The sequence below is a fragment of the Odocoileus virginianus genome, chromosome 15, assembly GCF_023699985.2.
Source record: "Odocoileus virginianus isolate 20LAN1187 ecotype Illinois chromosome 15, Ovbor_1.2, whole genome shotgun sequence".
NCBI classification, from domain to species: domain Eukaryota; kingdom Metazoa; phylum Chordata; class Mammalia; order Artiodactyla; family Cervidae; genus Odocoileus; species Odocoileus virginianus.
The window spans coordinates 45665215-45682906 of NC_069688.1; the positions used below are offsets into that span (position 1 = coordinate 45665215).

Here is a 17692-nt window from a genome sequence, read left to right on the forward strand (position 1 = left end):
GCTTCAGAATAAATATAACAAAATGCAAAACTAATACTCAGAAACTACCAAGTATTGTGGGGAAAATTAAAGAATAGTAAATGGAAAAGGTCACTTTTCATTCCAGTCCCAAGAAAGGGGAATGCCAAAGAATGTCAAACTACTGCATAGTTGGACTCATTTCACATGCTAGCAAAGTAATGCTCAAAATTCTCTAAGCTAGGCTTAAACAGTACATGAACCAAGAACAGCCAGATGTTCAAGCTGGATTTAGAAAAGGCAGAGGAACCAGAGACCAAATTGCCAACATCCTTTGGATTATAGAAAAAGCAAGATTATTCCAGAAAAACATCTACTTGTGCTTCACTGACTATGGTAAAGCCTTTGACTATGTGCATCACAGCAAACTGGAAAATTCTTAAACGAGATGGAAATACCACACCACTTTACCTGCCTCTTGAGAAATCTGTATGCAGGTCATGAAGCAACAGTTAGAAGTGGACATGGAACAATGGACTAGTTCAAAATGGGGAAAACAGTACATCAAGGCTGTATATTGTCACCCTGCTTATTTAACTTATATGCAGAGTTCATCATGCGAAATGCCAGGTTGGATGAAGCACAAGCTGGAACCAAGATTACTGGGAGAAATATCAGTAACCTCAGATATGCAGATAACACCACCCTTACGGCAGAAAGCAAAGAGGAACTAAAAAGCCTCTTGATGATGGTGAAAGAGGAGAGTGAAAAAGCTGGCTGCCAATTCAACATTCAAAAGACGAAGATCATGGCATCTTGTCGCATCACTTCATGGCAAATAGATGGGGAAACAATGGGACAGACTTTATTTTCTTGGGCTCCAAAATCATGTGGAGAGTGACTCTAGCCATGAAATTAAAAGATGCCTGCTCCTTGGATGAAATGACAGACCTAGATAGCATAGTAAAAAGCAGAGACATCACTTTGCTGACAAAGGTCAGTATAGTCAAAGTTATGGTTTTCCAGTGGTCATGTGTGGATGTGAGAGTTGAACCATATAGAAGGCTGAGCGCCCAAGAATTGATGCTTTTGAACTGTGGTGTTGAAGAAGACTTGAGAGCCCCTTGGACTTCAAGGAGATCCAACCAGTCCATCCTAAAAGAAATCAATCCTGAATAGTCACTGGAAGGACTGATGCTGAAGCTCCAATACTTCAGCCACCTGATGTGAAGAGCCAACTCATTGGAAATGACCCTCTTGCTGGGAAGGATTGAAGACAGGAGAAGAAGGAGATAACAGAGGATGAGATAGTTGCATGACATCCCCGACTCAATGACTTGAGTTTGAGTAAGCTCCAGGGGATGGTGAAGGACTGGGAAGCCTGGTGTGCTGCAGTCCATGGGGTCACAAAGAACTGGAAGCAACTGAGTGACTGAACAAGTACATGAAAAGACGTGCATCATATTTATGTATCTGAAGAATTAATATTGTGAGGAATTAGTTTTCTTTATACTCCCCAAGTTGATCTACAGATTCAACACAATCTCTCCTAAAATTTCAACTGTCTTTGCAGAATTGACAAGCTGATTTTAAAATTCATTTAAAGGAAACTACCTGGTGGTTCAGTGGTTGGGACTGTGCACTTTCATTGCTGAGGGCTGGGTTCAGTCCCTGGTTGGGGAACTAAGACTCTACAAACCGTATGTCATGGCCAAATAAATTAATTAAATTATTGAAAATTGATTTAGAAATTCAAGTGATTCAGAATAGCCAAAATAATCTCAAAAAAGAACTCGTACTTCCCAATTTCAGAAGCTACAGTGTCAATACAATATCAAGCTACAGTAATGAAAAGTGTGTCATACTAGCATAAGGATACATATTTTAGATCATTTTAGATCAATGGTATAGAATTGAAAGTCCAGCAGTAAATAGTTACATTTATAGCCAATTGATGTTCAACACAAGTACCAGGATAATTCACTGGGGAAAAATAATATTTTCATCCAGTTGTGAGACAGCTGGTTATCCACATGCAAAAGGACGAATGTGACCTTTTTTTTACACTGTACACAACAATTAACTCAAAATGTACCAGAGACCAAGTATAAGTGCTAAAACTGTGACACGCTCAGAAATAAACATATGAGTAAATCTTTGTGATCTTGAATTACAAAATGGATTCTTGGATAGGACTCCAAAACACTAGCCACAACAACAAAAATAGGTTAATTGGATTGTCTCAAAACCAAAAAATACCTATACTTCAAACACATATTTCAACATCGAAAAACATCTTTACATCAGGAAAGTGGAAAATTAAACTACAGAATGGAAGAAAATATTTGTGAATCACATATCTGATAAGGGATTAATATGCACAATATGTAAAAACTCTCAAAACTCAACAAAAACAAAAAGACAATTCAGCTAATTAAGAAATGGGCAAAGGATTTGAATAGATGTTTAAATAGATGTTTCTCCAAAGGATATATTGACATCCCCAATAAACACATGAAAAGAACCTCAACATCATTACTCATTAGGGAAATGTAAGTGAAACCACAGTGAGATATCACTTCACACCCACCAGAATAACTGTAGTCAAAAGACAATAAAAAAGTATTGTTGAGGATATGGGGAAATTGGGACTCTTACACATGGCTGTTGGGAATGTAAAATTGCACAGCCATTTGGAAAAAAGTTCGGCATTTGCTCAGAAAGATAAGCATAGAGTTTTCAAAAAGACCCGGCAGTTCCACTCTATGAATTCCAACTTCAATTTCAAACTTCCAATTTCAAAAAGACCCAGCAGTTCCACTCTATGAATTCCAACTCAAGAGAATTGAAAATGTGTCTGCACAGAAGCTTGTATAGATGTCCATAGCAGTATTCACAAAAAGTGGAAACAACCCAGATGTCTGTCAGCTGATGAATGGATTAGCCCAGTGTGATTTATCCATATAATGGACTACTATTGCGCCATGAAGAAGAATGAACTACTGATGTGGCACAACATGGATTACCCATGAAAACATTATGCATGATGAAAGAAACCAGACATGTAAGATCACATATTGTATGGTTCCATTTATATGAAATGTTTGGAATAGGAAAACCCCATAGAGACAAAAACTAGATTAGTTAATGTAGGGGCTGGAAGAAAACAAAAAGAGGAATAACTGTTAATAGATACGCTTTTTCTTTGGGGTTGATGGAAACATTCAGGTATGAAATCGTAGTGATAGTTGCACAACTTTTTGAATATAATAAAAACCACAGATGGTACACTTTAAATGATGAATTAAATGTTGTGTGAAGTATATGTCAGTAAGTCTCATTGGAAATATAGGTGTATAATTCTCATTTTTCCTGGATTTCTGAATCCATTCAAGCCTTCATATTTACTCTTGTGAAACACAGAAGTCACAGGAAGGAACCTTTGAACCCATGTACTCTTTAACTGAGCCCCTTTCTAGTTTGTTTTGTGAGTTCTTACATCAATGCTTCAAGCTGTTTTACAATAAAGATTATTTCTATCTGCGTGAACATGGTCACTGAGGTACTCAGCAGTAGGATTCATAACTGTCTTGCATGTTCTTTCAGGGATATGATTCATCCTCTGAATACAGGTAACTTGTGTTTGTATAGTATTTGTTCTTTGACTAATAATTGTCATCATGCCCTTATTTGAAGATATTTCCAGCATAAAATCTTACTAACATAATATAGGAAGCCTAAACATAAAAACAGTGAATTCCCAAATGTCTTTTAATGTGCTTTGAAAATTAGAATGTTTATTTCCATAAAAAATAATGTTGTAAATGATCATTATTATTATTTTAAGTAGCAGGTAGGTTCAGGCCAGTTCATAAAAGTCTATTAAATCCATAATGAATGCCTACAATTAAAAAGCTATAGAAGTAATAGTTTTAGAATACCAGTAATTAAATAAAGCTGGAAAATAAGCTCTGTCTCCAAGGGATTTCTTAACCTTTTTTTGCACAAAACGTCTCATGTATTTGTTAGACACTATGGACCCTGTTTTCAAAAGAATGTTCTGAATTTTTTATACACTTTTAAGGCACTCACAAACATCTTTGTTTAGCCATGACCTGAGAAAAGTGTGTTTATTAGTCTGCTTGGGCTGCCTCATCAAAATACCAGAGACTGGGTAGCTTAAACAACGTAAATTTATTTTCTTACAGCTCTGGACGCTAGAAGTCCGAGGTCAAGGTGCTGTCTGGGTTGGTTTCTGATGAGGTTCCTCTTCCTGGCTTGCAGTGTCCATCTCACTGTGTCCTCACATGGTCTGTTCTCTTTGCACAAATAGAGAGATATCTGATGTCTGTTCTTAAAGAAACAGTCTCATCAGATTAGGTCCTCACCCTTGTGACTTCCTTTAACCTTAATTATCCCTTTGAAGGCCATGTCTCTAAATACAGTCACCTTGGGCATTTGGGCTTCAGCATATTAATTTTGAGTGACACGTTTCAGTCCATAACTGTACTTTCTCTATACCTTATTTGACCAGGTAGAAATAACTGTATTAAAATCACTGAAAAAAAAAATGAGATTGGGAGACTTCCCTGGTGGTCCAATGGTTATGAATGCACCTGCCAATGCAGGGGCATGGATTTAACCCCTGGTCTGGGAAGATCTCGCATGCCATGGGGCAACTAAGCCCATGCACCACCACTGCTGAGCCTGCGCCCCAGAGCCCGCACATCCTAGAGCCCGCACATCCTAGAGCCCGCACATCCTAAGAACCCACACATCCTAGAGCCCGCACATCCTAGAGCCCATGCTCTGCAATGAGAGAAGCTACCGCAGCGCGCAGTCCACACACCAGAACAAAGTAGCCCCCACTCACCACAGCAAGAGAAAGCCCACAGGCAGCAGTGAAGACCCAGGGCAGCCATAAATAAATAAAGGTGTTTTTTTAAATTAGCTTGGGCAGAATCAGAGCTTAAGACCTAAATATTCTAAAGTAATTTAGACCAAAAAAAAAAAAGTGCCTCCACAACATGAAAATCTGGAAAGAAAGTCTGGGGAGATTATTAAAATCTCAAAAATTTCTAGTTACTGAAATCACAAACTCCCAAAAAGGAATGAATGGCAGAAAAAACTAAGGAAATTAAGTAATTCCTCAGTGACTTGACTAATTAAGAACATGTTCCCAAGATAAAAAGGATATTTAATAACCAAAAATAAAAGCATTGCTATTAGTAATATAGAGAAAACACAAGATTGAGTTCAGCAAAAATACCAAGGACAACAAAGCAGCCTTTTAAACATTTCTTTGTAGAATAAAGAATAACAGAGAAGAATATAAGTCTGTTACTTTGACAGATGGTGTAATACTGGTGATGTTTATGTCCCCTCTGTCAAATATACTACTTTTCACACTGAAAGGGTAAGAGTAATTGTATCTGAGAGTCTTCTTGAAGGACACAGGTACAAAGATTATAGGCGTTAATCCAGAGACTCTAAATGCCTTAACGAGTTCTGACTTAGGTGGTAAAATACTTCCAGGGAATGAGAGAAGGAAAGAAAGATCCGATGATTGGAAAACAGAAATGCAGTTTTGATTTTCCAAAATGGGGTAAGAAGGATGAGAGTTCCACTAACCAGCAGTTACTCATATGACTCTAGGGAAGATCATAGAAAATGAAAGAATACCTGGGAAAAGAAATCTACAAGCCATATGAATTTGGTTAGAGCAGTGTTACCAGAACCTTATTTTTTTTACAGATTGGTAGTAGGCCTGTCAGAGGCATGTGTTACTCACTTTACCAGGGCATAACAAATTCTCTTATACACTTTGCACAATTTAGAAAAGTTTCATCTGGGTACTAGAACATCTAATACAATAATCATCCTAACTAGAAACAACTACTTCTTTTAAATTCTTATGATTGGCTTTTTGCATCCTTTATTGAATTACACACACAAAAAAGGAATTTGAATGAAAAGGAGTGAAGATAGTTTAAGAGACTTATGGACAGCATCAAGCAGATTGATATATGCATTATTAAATTGTGAAAAGAGAAAGATTCTTTTTTTTTTTTTTTTGAAAGAGAGATTCTTAAAAGCAGCAAGACCAAAACTTGTTACATGCAAACAAATCCTTATAAGACTATTAGCAGAACCTTTGTAGGGCAAAAGGGAGTAGCATGCCATATTCAGAGTGCTGGGAAAAAAAAAAAAAAAAAGCAACTGCCAACCACGAATAGTTTACCTGGCAAAGTTGTTCTTCAGAATTAAAGGAGGATAATGAGTTTTCCAGAGAAACAAAAGCTGGAGGACTTCACCACTATACCGCCTCACAAGAAATGTTAAAAGGAACTTCTCCAAGTTGAAATGAAAGAATGCTAATTAGGAACAAGAAAAGATAATAAAAGTATAAATCTCACTGGTAAAGGTAAATGCATAGTTAAATTCAGAATATTCAGATGTTGTATTGGTGGTTAGTAAATCACTTATAACTCTAGTATGAAGGTTTAAAAGCAAAAGTATTAAATGTGCGACTAAAATAATTTATTATGAATACTCAGGGTGAATAGATATAAATTGTGACATCAAAAATATAAAATGGGGGGAGTAAAAATGTAGAACTTTGGTGTACATTCAAAGTTAACAGCTTAAAGTAGACTGTTATAAGATATTTAAGTCTCGTAAGAACCACAAAGCAAAAACCTATGGTAGATACACAAGAGAGAAAGCTTATCAGACCACCACAGAAGATCATCAGATCACAAAGAAGAAAGTAAGAGAAGAAAAAAGGAACAAAAGAATTACTGAAAAAACTAGAAAACAGTTAACAAAATGGTATTAGTAAGTCCATTTTGGATTTCTTTCTCTTTTTGTTGGTTAGAACTGCCTATTATCTCATGTCTGAACTTTTGTTATTTTTTTTCCAACATTTTCAGACATGAGACAGCAGGCAGTATAAAACTGTGATCTCTGAGAAATAAAGATCTCTGGGAAACAAATTAAAAAGAGTTCTTATTGCATTAGCTTTCTACCTGGAGAAAGCTGGTCCATTATCCATTGCTTCATCAGGACCAGCAGCAGGAGTTCTGTGTTTGAGGTTTTAAAAATCTTTCTTTGTTGCTATTAAAAATTGTATCTTCTCTTATCTTCTGACTGGCTGTTGCTTGTTTCTATAAAGGTGTTTTGTTTTTGTATGCTTATTTTATATCTTGCTACTTTACTGATTTATCATATTTTTTATAACTTTGCTCTTGACTGTCTTGGGTTTTTCAAGTACATATACAATCATATCAGAAACAGATGGATGTCGTTTTACCTCTTCTTTTCCAGTCCTTATGCCTATAATTGTCTTTTTTTGTGTAATTGCAGTGGGTTAATATCATGGCTAAAATGGTGGGTACTCCTATCTTCCATTCCCATTTTTAGTAGAAAAGCCTCCAAAGCTTCCTACCTGAGTAAGAAGCTTGCTAATTTTATTTTGGTTTTATATTGTTTGCTTCTGTTTCATATATTTTAAATTATTTTCTCAGTAGATAATCAACTCTGGTGGCAAAGACTATGCCTTTTACTTACATATCATCAACCTACTGTTCATTCGTTTATTTGATCAGATTTGGACTAAGTATCTCCTATTGTGTGTTGGGTTCTGTGCTAGTCACTGGGTTACAAAACAGAAAAAACCCAGCTGTGTCCCAGCAGCCACCCACCTTCCCCCACCTAGATTAAGGTCACACAGTAGACATTACACAGATAATACAAGTGTGATAAGTTTTCAGAAAGTGACAGTTCTATAGGAGCCTGTTAACAGAATGACCTAACCTAATGAGGGAATCAGGAGATACCTTCCTTAAAAAGTAATATGTTAAAGTCCAAAGGCAAAAGACACAACTGACTCTTTTCTAAGTGAAATCTAATATTTCTGGAAAGAAGAGATGGAGTGGAAAAGTGGATCACAAGAGAGGAAACTTTTGGAGTAGTTAGGAAGGCTCATACTTTGGAGAGTTTGGTAAGCCCTATTTACAATTTTGAAATTTTTCTTTAAGTAAAGTAAAATAGAAATGATGTTTGCTTTGGGGGTATATATATGTATGTTCATATTTTGATGTTTGATACTTCTCACTGCACAGTGAAAATAGGATTGTAGGATGCTGATCATATAAGTGACTTGCAACTGCTGCTCATTAACTTTTTAACCAGTGATCTTCCCCCATACAAATTGGAGTAGCTGTGGGAGGTGGGTTTTAATTCTGAAACTTAAGAAGTTAAGTACTGTTTCCTTTGCAAGCAAGTATATTCATGTCCGCATTTTTTTTTTTTTTAAGTAAGGAGCACAAACTTTTTAATGACTGTGAATTTGAATTTTTAATCCATCCAATTACTTGCTTTTTGAAAAAAAATTACTAAATTGCTATAAGCTGGTTTTCTTGCCTTAAAGTGAACTGCTTTTTTTAAGGATAAGCTGAGGGAAGCCTTGTGAGGCACTTAGGGTGTGTCTGGCATGTATCTATCACATCTTGCAGTATTTATTAGCTATTTTTTAAGAACTTTAGTTCTTAATAAGAATAGACAGGAAGAAAGATACAAAGCAACAAGGATGGAGAGACTGTGAATTAAGATAGTCTCTAAATGAGGATATTCTGTTTATGCAGGTGAGTAAATCTTAGGAGAAATTGTTTAATTAAGGTTCATGAATAAAATAAATAGTAAAGCTAAGGTGTGATTCCACAGAGTCTGGTTCCAGAGCTCAAACTCACCACCCTGCAGTCTTTTTAGAAGGTTCTCTCTTGTATTGCAGAAATTACAGAACCATATTTTAGCTTGGTAAGAATTATAAGTGGATAAATTCCAATTATCTTTGGAATTTGGTTAATAGGAATGAAAAAAAAATTGTCTTAAAAATTATTTCCTTATTTAAGTGATAATGAAACTTTTTCTTGTTTTCTAGGAGTTCTAGCTAATGAGCTGGTCCACTAACTAATTAGTTGCTAGGTGGCCCAGTAATAAAGAATCCACCTGCCAATGCAGGAGGTGCAAGAGACACCATTTCAGTTGGTGGGTCAGGAAGAGCCCCTGGAGGAGGAAATGGCAACCCACTCCAGTAGTCTTGCCTGGAAAAATTCCATGGACAGAGGAGCCTTGCAGGCTCCAGTCCATGGGGTCGCACAGAGTTGGACATGACTGAGCACGTGCACACACACACATACAGTGAATGGTTACAGAAGTAATGTTTTATCAGACTATGTATTATTCCAGTATATAGCAACTTTAAAGGGTGACTTATGTGAGAATATCTTGCATGGTCGCCACTGTAGTCGCAATGAGGAGGTGGTGTGTGTACAATCTCATATGTATGGGGTTTTTTTCTCTTGGGTGTTGGGGGCTGGGCATTAGGGGAAATATAATGAACTTTGTATTAACAAAGTAATTTGAGGCAGTGCTCTCAGCTTATAACATGTGTTTTGTAAGTGGCATGTTTGTAAAAATGGCAAGTATACCTCAATTAAGCCGCCCACTTATTTCATGTGATACTTAGAGTAGGAAATATCTAGTATAATGTAATCCTCAAAAAAGGGATAGTTATTTGATGTTATCAGAAATTATCATTTTCTTAAATTTTAAATAGGATTGTTTTTAAACTAGAGTAAATTTGTGGGAAGTTAGTAGTATGATGTTTTATGATTTAAAGTATTGTTATGTTGGTTTTAAAAATCAATAATACTTCTGAAATTATAGTGTTTCATACAATATTTATGACTTCTGTTTATGTAGAATGGTGGGAAAGGAACTATATGTATTCTCTATTTTTTTGATAATATGAATAAATTTTTTTAAAAGGAATCTGTGCCTGTTGTAGTAAATTCGGTCAGTGCTGAAGTACGCAAGTAGGTCTTCCTCTTTAATTTCAGTTTGTGTATAGCCTTAGAGACACACACACATGTGTCTGTGTGTGTGTCACACACACATGCATTCATATATCTTATGATTATATAAACATATACATTAACTATATATACACCATTTAAAAATTAAAATTAGATCATATTCTAATGTTATTCTGAAGCATATTTAACTTAGTGGGCATATCTTTTCATGTGAGTACATATAGAATTAGGCTTCCCTTGTAGCTCAGTTGGTAAAGAATCTGCCTGCAATGCAGGAGACCCAGGTTTGATTCCTGGTTTGGGAAGATCCCCTGGAGTAGGAAATGGCAACCCACTCCAGGATTCTCTGTCCATGAGAATCCCATGGACAGAGGAGCCTGGCAGGCTACTGTCCATGGAGTCACAAGAGTTGGACATGACTTAGCAACTAAATCACCACCACATATAGAATTAATTCGGTTTATTGAATATTTTATTGTAAGACTGTTTTTAATTTGTTCATTTGCATGCTAATGGGGATATAGATTAAATTCTGTTATTTTCTACTAACAGAATTCTCCTAAACCCTATAAAATAGGTATTATCTGCTCTGTTTTAAAGATGAAATTAAGACACAAAGAGGTTACGTAATTTGCCCCAAATTGCACAGCAAGTAAATATTGGAGCTGGTGTTAGAATCCTGGCAATCTAGTCCAGAATCCACAGTCTTGAATACTACATTGTTACTGTTTTCCTTCTGCTTGTCTTTATTCTGTTTACTGAATTAGAATTAAAAATTTAATGTATAGAATGTATCTAATATTAAAACTCCTGAGGATAATTTAATATGCTACCTTAAGGGTATTTGAATCTTAGGGTCACAGATTACACAGCTTTAATTTGGAGTTGTAGCTACTTTAGAAGTAGAAGGTTTAAACCCTGCCTATCAAATGTTAATGTGCATTCAAGTCACTGGGAGCAGGGGAATGGTCTTGTTAAAATGTAAATTCTGATTCAGTAACCTGGGGTAGGGCCTGAGACTCTGCCTTTCTAATAATAAGTTCCCTGTAATGCCTGTACTGCTGACCTTTTTGTAAATAGCAAAGATTTAGGCAGTTTATACTGACCTTTAGCCAATCTTGTTAGTTGTTTATTGAATCTATTTCTTATTTACTGTTTTGTTTATGCTGCCAATTTTCATAAGTTGTACACATTAAAGAAATAATGTAGGAGCTTTCTAGTAGTTTCATTTCTGTGTCTGTATCATTTAATATTGCTGGGAAAAATGTGGCTTCTGTGGTACTAATGTTCAGTACTCATGTAAATAAATGATCCAATTTATTTGTGTACTAAATACAACTTACACACCTATGCCACCATTTCCACTGGATCATTTTTAATGGAAGGAAGTATAAAACCTCTTTTCATTTTGAAGGCTATAGTTGTGGTTGAACTAAGAAGGTTGTTTTATCACTATTATTCTTCAGTAATAATTAAAATATATTTTACGTAGCTATAAAAATGAATTTCTGTTCAGCACAATCTGTCTGGCACTGTTCTTGTTCATTTGCTAGGTCATGTCTCACTCTTTGCAACTCCATGGAGTGTATCACACCAGGCTCCTCTGTCCTCACTATCTCCTGGAGTTTGTTTGCTCAAGCTCACATCCGTTGAGTTGGTGATACCATCTAACCATCTAATTATTTGCTCCCCCTTCTCTTTTTGCCTTCAATCTTTCCCAGCATTAGGGTCTTTTCCAGTGAGTCAACACTTTTCATCTAATGGCCAAAGTATTGGGCCTTCAGCATCAGTCCTTCCAATGAATATTCAGGGTTAATTTCCTTTAGAATTGACTGGTTTGATATCCTTGCAGTCCATGGGACTCGCAAGAGTCTTCTCCAGCACCACAATTTGAAGGCATCAGTTCTTTGGCACTTAGCCTTCTTTATGGTCCAGTTCTCACAACCATATGTGACTACTGGAAAAACCATAGCTTTGACTCTTTGGACCTTTGTTAGCAAAATGATTTATCTGCTTTTTAATATGCTGTCTAGGTTTGTCATAGCTCTCCTTCCAAGGAGCAAACATCTTTTAATTTCATGACTGTAGTCACCATCTGCAGTGAGGGAGGCCAAGAAAGATCTGTCACTGCTTCTACTTTTTCCCCTTCTATTTGCCATGAAATGATGGAATCGGATGCCATGGTCTTAGTTTTTTGAGTGTTGAATTTTAAGCCAGCTTTTTCACTCTTTCACCTTTATTAAGAGACTATTTAGTTCCTCTGCACTTTCTGCCATTAGAGTGGTGTCATCTGCATATCTGAGATTGTTGATATTTCTCCCAACAGTATTGATTCCAGCTTGTGATTCATTTAGCCTAGCAATTAGTATGATGTACTCTGCATATAAATTAAATAAACAGGGTGCTACAGCCTCGATGTACTCCTTTCCCAATTTGGAACCAGTCCATTATTCCATATCTAGTTCTAACTTGCTTCTTGACCTGCCTACAGATTTCTCAGGAGGCAGGTAAGGTGGTCCGTTACTCCCAACTCTTTAAGAATTCTCCACAGTTTGTTGTGATCCACACAGTCAGAGGCTTTAGTGTAGTCAGTGAAGCAGAAGTGATGTTTTTCTGGAAACGCCCTTGCTTTCTCCATGATCCAACAAATGTTGGCAATTTGATCTCTGGTTCTTCTGCCTCTTTGAAACCCAGCTTGTACATCTGAAAGTTCTCAGTTCATGTACTGCTGAGGCCTAGCTTGAAGGATTTTTAATATAACCTTACTAGCATGTGAAATGAGTGCAGTGGTACAATAGTGTGAACATTCTTTGGCATTGCCCTTCTTTAGGCTTGGAATGAAAACTGACCTTTTCCAGTCCTGTGTATCAGGTGCTTAACTGGCATGATTTCATTTCATTGTCAGGGCCCTCCCATAGCCTCCCTTCGTTCCTTAGCTCTTTGAACTCCTGCTCTGTTCTGGGAACTGTGCATACAGAGGTGAGGCAGGCAGACACAGGTTCAGCTGTCCTACAGGTTAGTCCCTTGGGGGATGCGAAACAGTAATCAAGCAACCATAAAAGTGTGGTGGTTTAAAAGATAGGCTATTAATTATAGTATTTGCTATTATCGTCACTCTTTGAAACTGCAAAGAGAATTCTGCTTTTGCCATTGAAGTTTCTCCCACCTAGCTTCCTCTGAACCTGCCCCGCACTAGGGAGAATGCCTTATCAGCTGGAAGTTGACTTAATGCATAGACAAGAGACAAAACTTTAGAAGAAAACATGAGCAACTTGTACAAGAAAAGTAGAGGTAGATGGAAGTCATTCATAATACAGCTAAATTAAATTTTTAAGAATAATACCTGAGGGACACTGTTTACTCATTTAAAGGAGTAAATAGTTTCTACTTTAAAAGGGGGCTTTTTTAAATGCTATTTTTCTAGCTGACACTTGGTAACTGATTTCAGTTACTTGAATGCTTTCATGTGCCCTGCTTTGTGGTAGGAGGTATAGAAAATCAGGGGCTACCAAAATAGGGTATAATTATGTCTCTACTCTAAGATTGATTGATTGATTGAAAGTCATTCAGTCTTGTCCGACTCTTTGCAACCCCATGGATTATACAGTCCATGGAATTCTTCAGGTCAGAATACTGGAGTGGGTATATGAGTATACTCTTCTCTAGGGGATATGAGTATTGCCCTTCTCCAGGGGATCTTCCCAACCCAGGGATCAAACCCAGGTCTCCTGCATTGCAGGCGAATTCTTTACCATTTGAGCCACAGGGGAAGCCCCTAAAGACTATTAGAGTTGTTGATAAAATGTTGACAGACTTAGAAGACAGTGCAAAAGCAAGACCTTTTTTTTTTTAAGTACCAACAATGTGTGACTGTAGCAGTGAGCACATTGTGGACTATTAAGCATGCTTTTAGAGAAATGCTGTTTTAAAAAGTTTATGATTGTCCCTTTTCTAGTAATAGTACTAAGTTCTCTTTTGACTGTTCACTTGATAGAAAATTCTTTCTGGTATTAATCACATCTATATATTTGGCCTTTATATTACACTACCTTGTTGTGATTTCCAAAATGTTTTGTTGTTCTTACTAAGATTATGATTTGGGGCTTTGTAATATTGTTTTGAAGATTATTGTGAGACTTTAGTTTCTGAATATTATAAGTAGCTCTAAGTACCTGTTTTTCTGTTAGAGGGAGAATCTGAAAATTTTTTAAAAATTTTATCTTGGAAATTAGTTTATTCATTATGTTTAATTTTAGGAAATGGTGCTCTTGCAGAACATTCTGAAAATGTGCATATTTCAGGAGTGTCAACTGGTAAGTCATTTTTTGTAATGTTTAAATTTCATGCATGACTTATATGGTAAATATTGAAAGCCACCTGGTATCTTATGAAGTGATATTTGGCTATAAAAATTATTACTGCTTTTTGCAGCATGTAATAAGGAAAGAACTGGAACATGGAGAAATTCTCACAAGATAAAATTGATACTTGCATGCCTGTGGATTGATTATACTTTTCCAGACGGACTACATAATTATTTTTCTGTACAAACATTGAACCAAGAGAAAAGTTAGCTCAAGCTGAATTTGTGTTTTCTTTCCATAGAAAGTTATATGAAATGAAATTTATTAAAATGTAATTTTGAATGCTGCTCATAGCATTGGAGCCTTAGAAATAAGCATTTTTGCCTGACTTTTTAGATGAAATGCTACTATACATAAAACTGTAGTACTTGAATGCATAATTTACATGTTACTTAAAAAGCGCCCCAACAACATATTTGCATCTATGAGATTCAGAAACTTGCTAAGGTAAATGCATTTTCCCACCTATTTAAGCTTTTATAAATTAATAATTACTTAAGGGCCCATATCTATTAAAATGTTCATTCTTATATATACAAAATAAATAATAAAGTCCAGGAACTATATTCAGTATCTTCTAATAAACTAATGGAAAAGAATCTGTCACCTAAAATTAACACAGCATTGTAAATCAACTATAATTCAATTGATTTTTTTCATTCTTAGGTGATTTCTGCAACTTTGATACCATTTTTACCTTATCAAGTACAGTTACTTGGAGAGCAAAATCTTTATTTTTCACATATACTGAAATAGAGTTTCTTACTAATATTCCCTATATTCTTAATGAGTTTTGTTTAGTTAAAAAAAATTGCACTTGACCGCTTGATTTCTTCATGTTTTCTTACAATTTTGTGGTTATTTTTTTCTCATTAAGCAAAACTGAAGGTTTCCTCTTTTGTTTTATATCTTATTTTATATTTAGAAAGTTAATAGACTTAACAAGTAGTCTAGGAGTTAGCCTGTGCCAGGCCAAACAGATTGACAGGTCTGGTTTCCTGAAAGTGAAAAGCAGGTGCCTTTGCAGCCTATGTTAATTCTTCTACAGTGTGTTTCCCCATTTTCATATGCTTTCAAGTGTTAAAAAAGTTTATTTAGGGTTGACCTTAATTTTCTCCCTTTTTCTACTTTGGATATCTGTTGAGAATTGTGATGACTTTTCCAAGTTGTCACTGTGAAGTAAGAAATTGTTTACAAACGTTTAATTTACACAGCCAAGTGATTATCATCTAATTCAGTGATTTTCAAATTTTTTGGTCTCAGGACCCCTTGTAAGCTTTTAATAGTATCAGGGACTGTATTAGTCTACTCTGGCGGCTACCATAACAAAACACCATAGGCTGAGTGGCTTAAATAATAGCTACTTAGTTTCTCACAGTCTAGAGGCCAGATGTCCAAGGTCACTCAGATTCTCACAGTGTAGAGGCTAGAAGTCCAAGGTCAGGGGGTGGGGTTGGTCTCTGGTGAGACCTTTCTTCCTGACTTGCTAATGGTGCCTTCTCTCTGTGTCCTCACAGGACATTTCCTGTGTGTGCTCTTGGAGAAAGTGAGGCACTCGGGTATCTCTTCCTCTTCTTTATGAGGATCCCAGCCCTGTAGGATTAGGGTCCCACCTTTATGAGTCACAGCCTGGCTTCCAAATACAGTCACATTTGAGGGTTAGGACTTAAGCAAATGAGTTTGGAAAGGATGCAGTTCAGCCCATAACAAGAATTTTAAAGAGCTTATGTTTATATAGGCTATAGCTACTGATATTTACTGTATTAGAAATTAAAACTGAGAAATTGTTTAAAAACTTCTTCATTTACTTGGGTATGAAAGTAGTGAATCCATGGCATCTTTACATCAGTAACATAATTTTATTAAAAATGCATTTTCCAAAACAACATCAGTAAGAAGAATGGTATTGCTTTACAGTTTTGCAAACTTTATTTAAAGATTGACTTATAAAGGAGTATCTGGATTCTGACATCTGTGCGCTCAGCCTTTTATAACATGTTGCTTTGTTCGACAATATAAGGACAATCCAGCAGTACACCAATGTGTGATTTGAAAAGAGAGGAATATTTCCATAACTTTTTTCAGATAATTGTGAAGATTCTTCTTTGATGTGATGCCAGAACTCAACAAGTGGTGGTTTCTTAAAGGTTAGTTGCAAGTGGGATCTGAAACTGCATCAGTGAACTTTTGTTCCCTGTTTTACCAAAATCCAGTGACCGTTCTTGTCCTTTAAAGGGGTTTTTTTCACCATGCATGATTTTGTAATACGAATTAGATATTTGAAAATATTGGTTGACTGAGTTATGTGGATTTATAACATAGGTTTATTTTCTCAAAGTTCTGAAGGCTAAAAATCCAAAATCAGGGTGTTAGCAGAGTTGGTTTCTTCTGAGGCCCTTTTCTTTGATTTGGAGATGGCTGTCTTCTATCTGTATCTTCTCATGGTCTTCAATCTGTGTATCTGTGTCCTGATCTCTCCTTATTAGGACACCCATCACATGAGATAGGACCCACCCATGTGACTTCGTTTTAATTTAGTTGCCTCTTTAAAGATCTTGTCTCGAAATCCAGCCACATTCTGAGGTACTGGCAGTTTGGACTTTAATATAGGAGTCTTATGGGTAACACAGTTCAGTCTGTAACAAAATGAGTGTTTTAATTAAATGTATTTATATATCAATAAATTAATTTCAGAGCCCAGTGAAACCTTATTAATGACTTATTGTTTTTCCTGAAGGTTTGTCTTATAAAATCTTTCTTTTGTGGAAAGAGAAGATTAAGATGAAGTCTATTCCAATCATATCATTAAAAATATAAATGAATGCTCTCTCAAAACGAGGTTTTGGATGTAGATTCATTGCAGTTTTTCTTTAGTCAGTATGGAGCTATAGAAGGTATAATGCTTGGTATAGTATAAGCCTTCTGAATTCCTTGTATCCCTAGTTGAAATGAGAGCCCTTTCAGTGCTCTTATAAATGGGAAATTAGCTTTTGGAAGAATCTCTAAATGTAGGACTTGCTCTTTCTTGGGCCCAGCAAGCAGCAAAAGTGACGAGGTGGCTCTGTGTTCTGTGGAGCTGCCTGCTTCTGCTCTTCACCTGCTCTTTTCAGCTCTGCTGCTTTATTTGACAGTGCTTTGCACCTTAGCTCATTCATTCTTTATGTTCTGGAAATTTTAATGACATTTTTGAAGAATTTTAACTTAGGTGCAGTAGTATTTTCAGGTAATTTATTACCCAGATCAGGACACTTTGAAAGCAAAAGGGTACACTGTTTTCAATATGCTGATACCACAGGCAAACCAGAACTATCCTAGACAATTTGGAATGTATAGTCACCCTAACTGTAATGAATTAAATTCATTCAGCTTGTATTAAACACCTGATATGTACCTTGTGCTGAGAAGGATGGGAGTAAGCAGTAAGTAAAAATATTCCTTCCCAACTGAGCAGGCTCATTTGCTGCTCAAGCCAAGGCCTCCGCTGCCCACCCT

General features: G+C 36.2%; 1 protein-coding gene across 5 annotated transcripts in view; it reads left to right on the forward strand.

Annotated features, from left to right (window-relative positions):
• LRP12 (LDL receptor related protein 12) overlaps positions 1–17692 on the forward strand; it is an 84557-nt gene that overhangs the window by 22419 nt on the left and 44446 nt on the right. For 3 of the 5 annotated variants that reach the window (XM_020885925.2, XM_070477250.1, XM_070477251.1), the window contains exon 2: positions 14093–14149. The exons of 1 other annotated variant lie outside the window; for it this stretch is intronic. In XM_020885925.2, the coding sequence (XP_020741584.1) occupies positions 14093–14149 (57 nt within the window). Of the gene's footprint in view, positions 1–14092; positions 14150–16285; positions 16348–17692 lie in introns of those variants that run through there. One more of the 5 variants, XM_020885931.2, reaches the window with a different exon arrangement.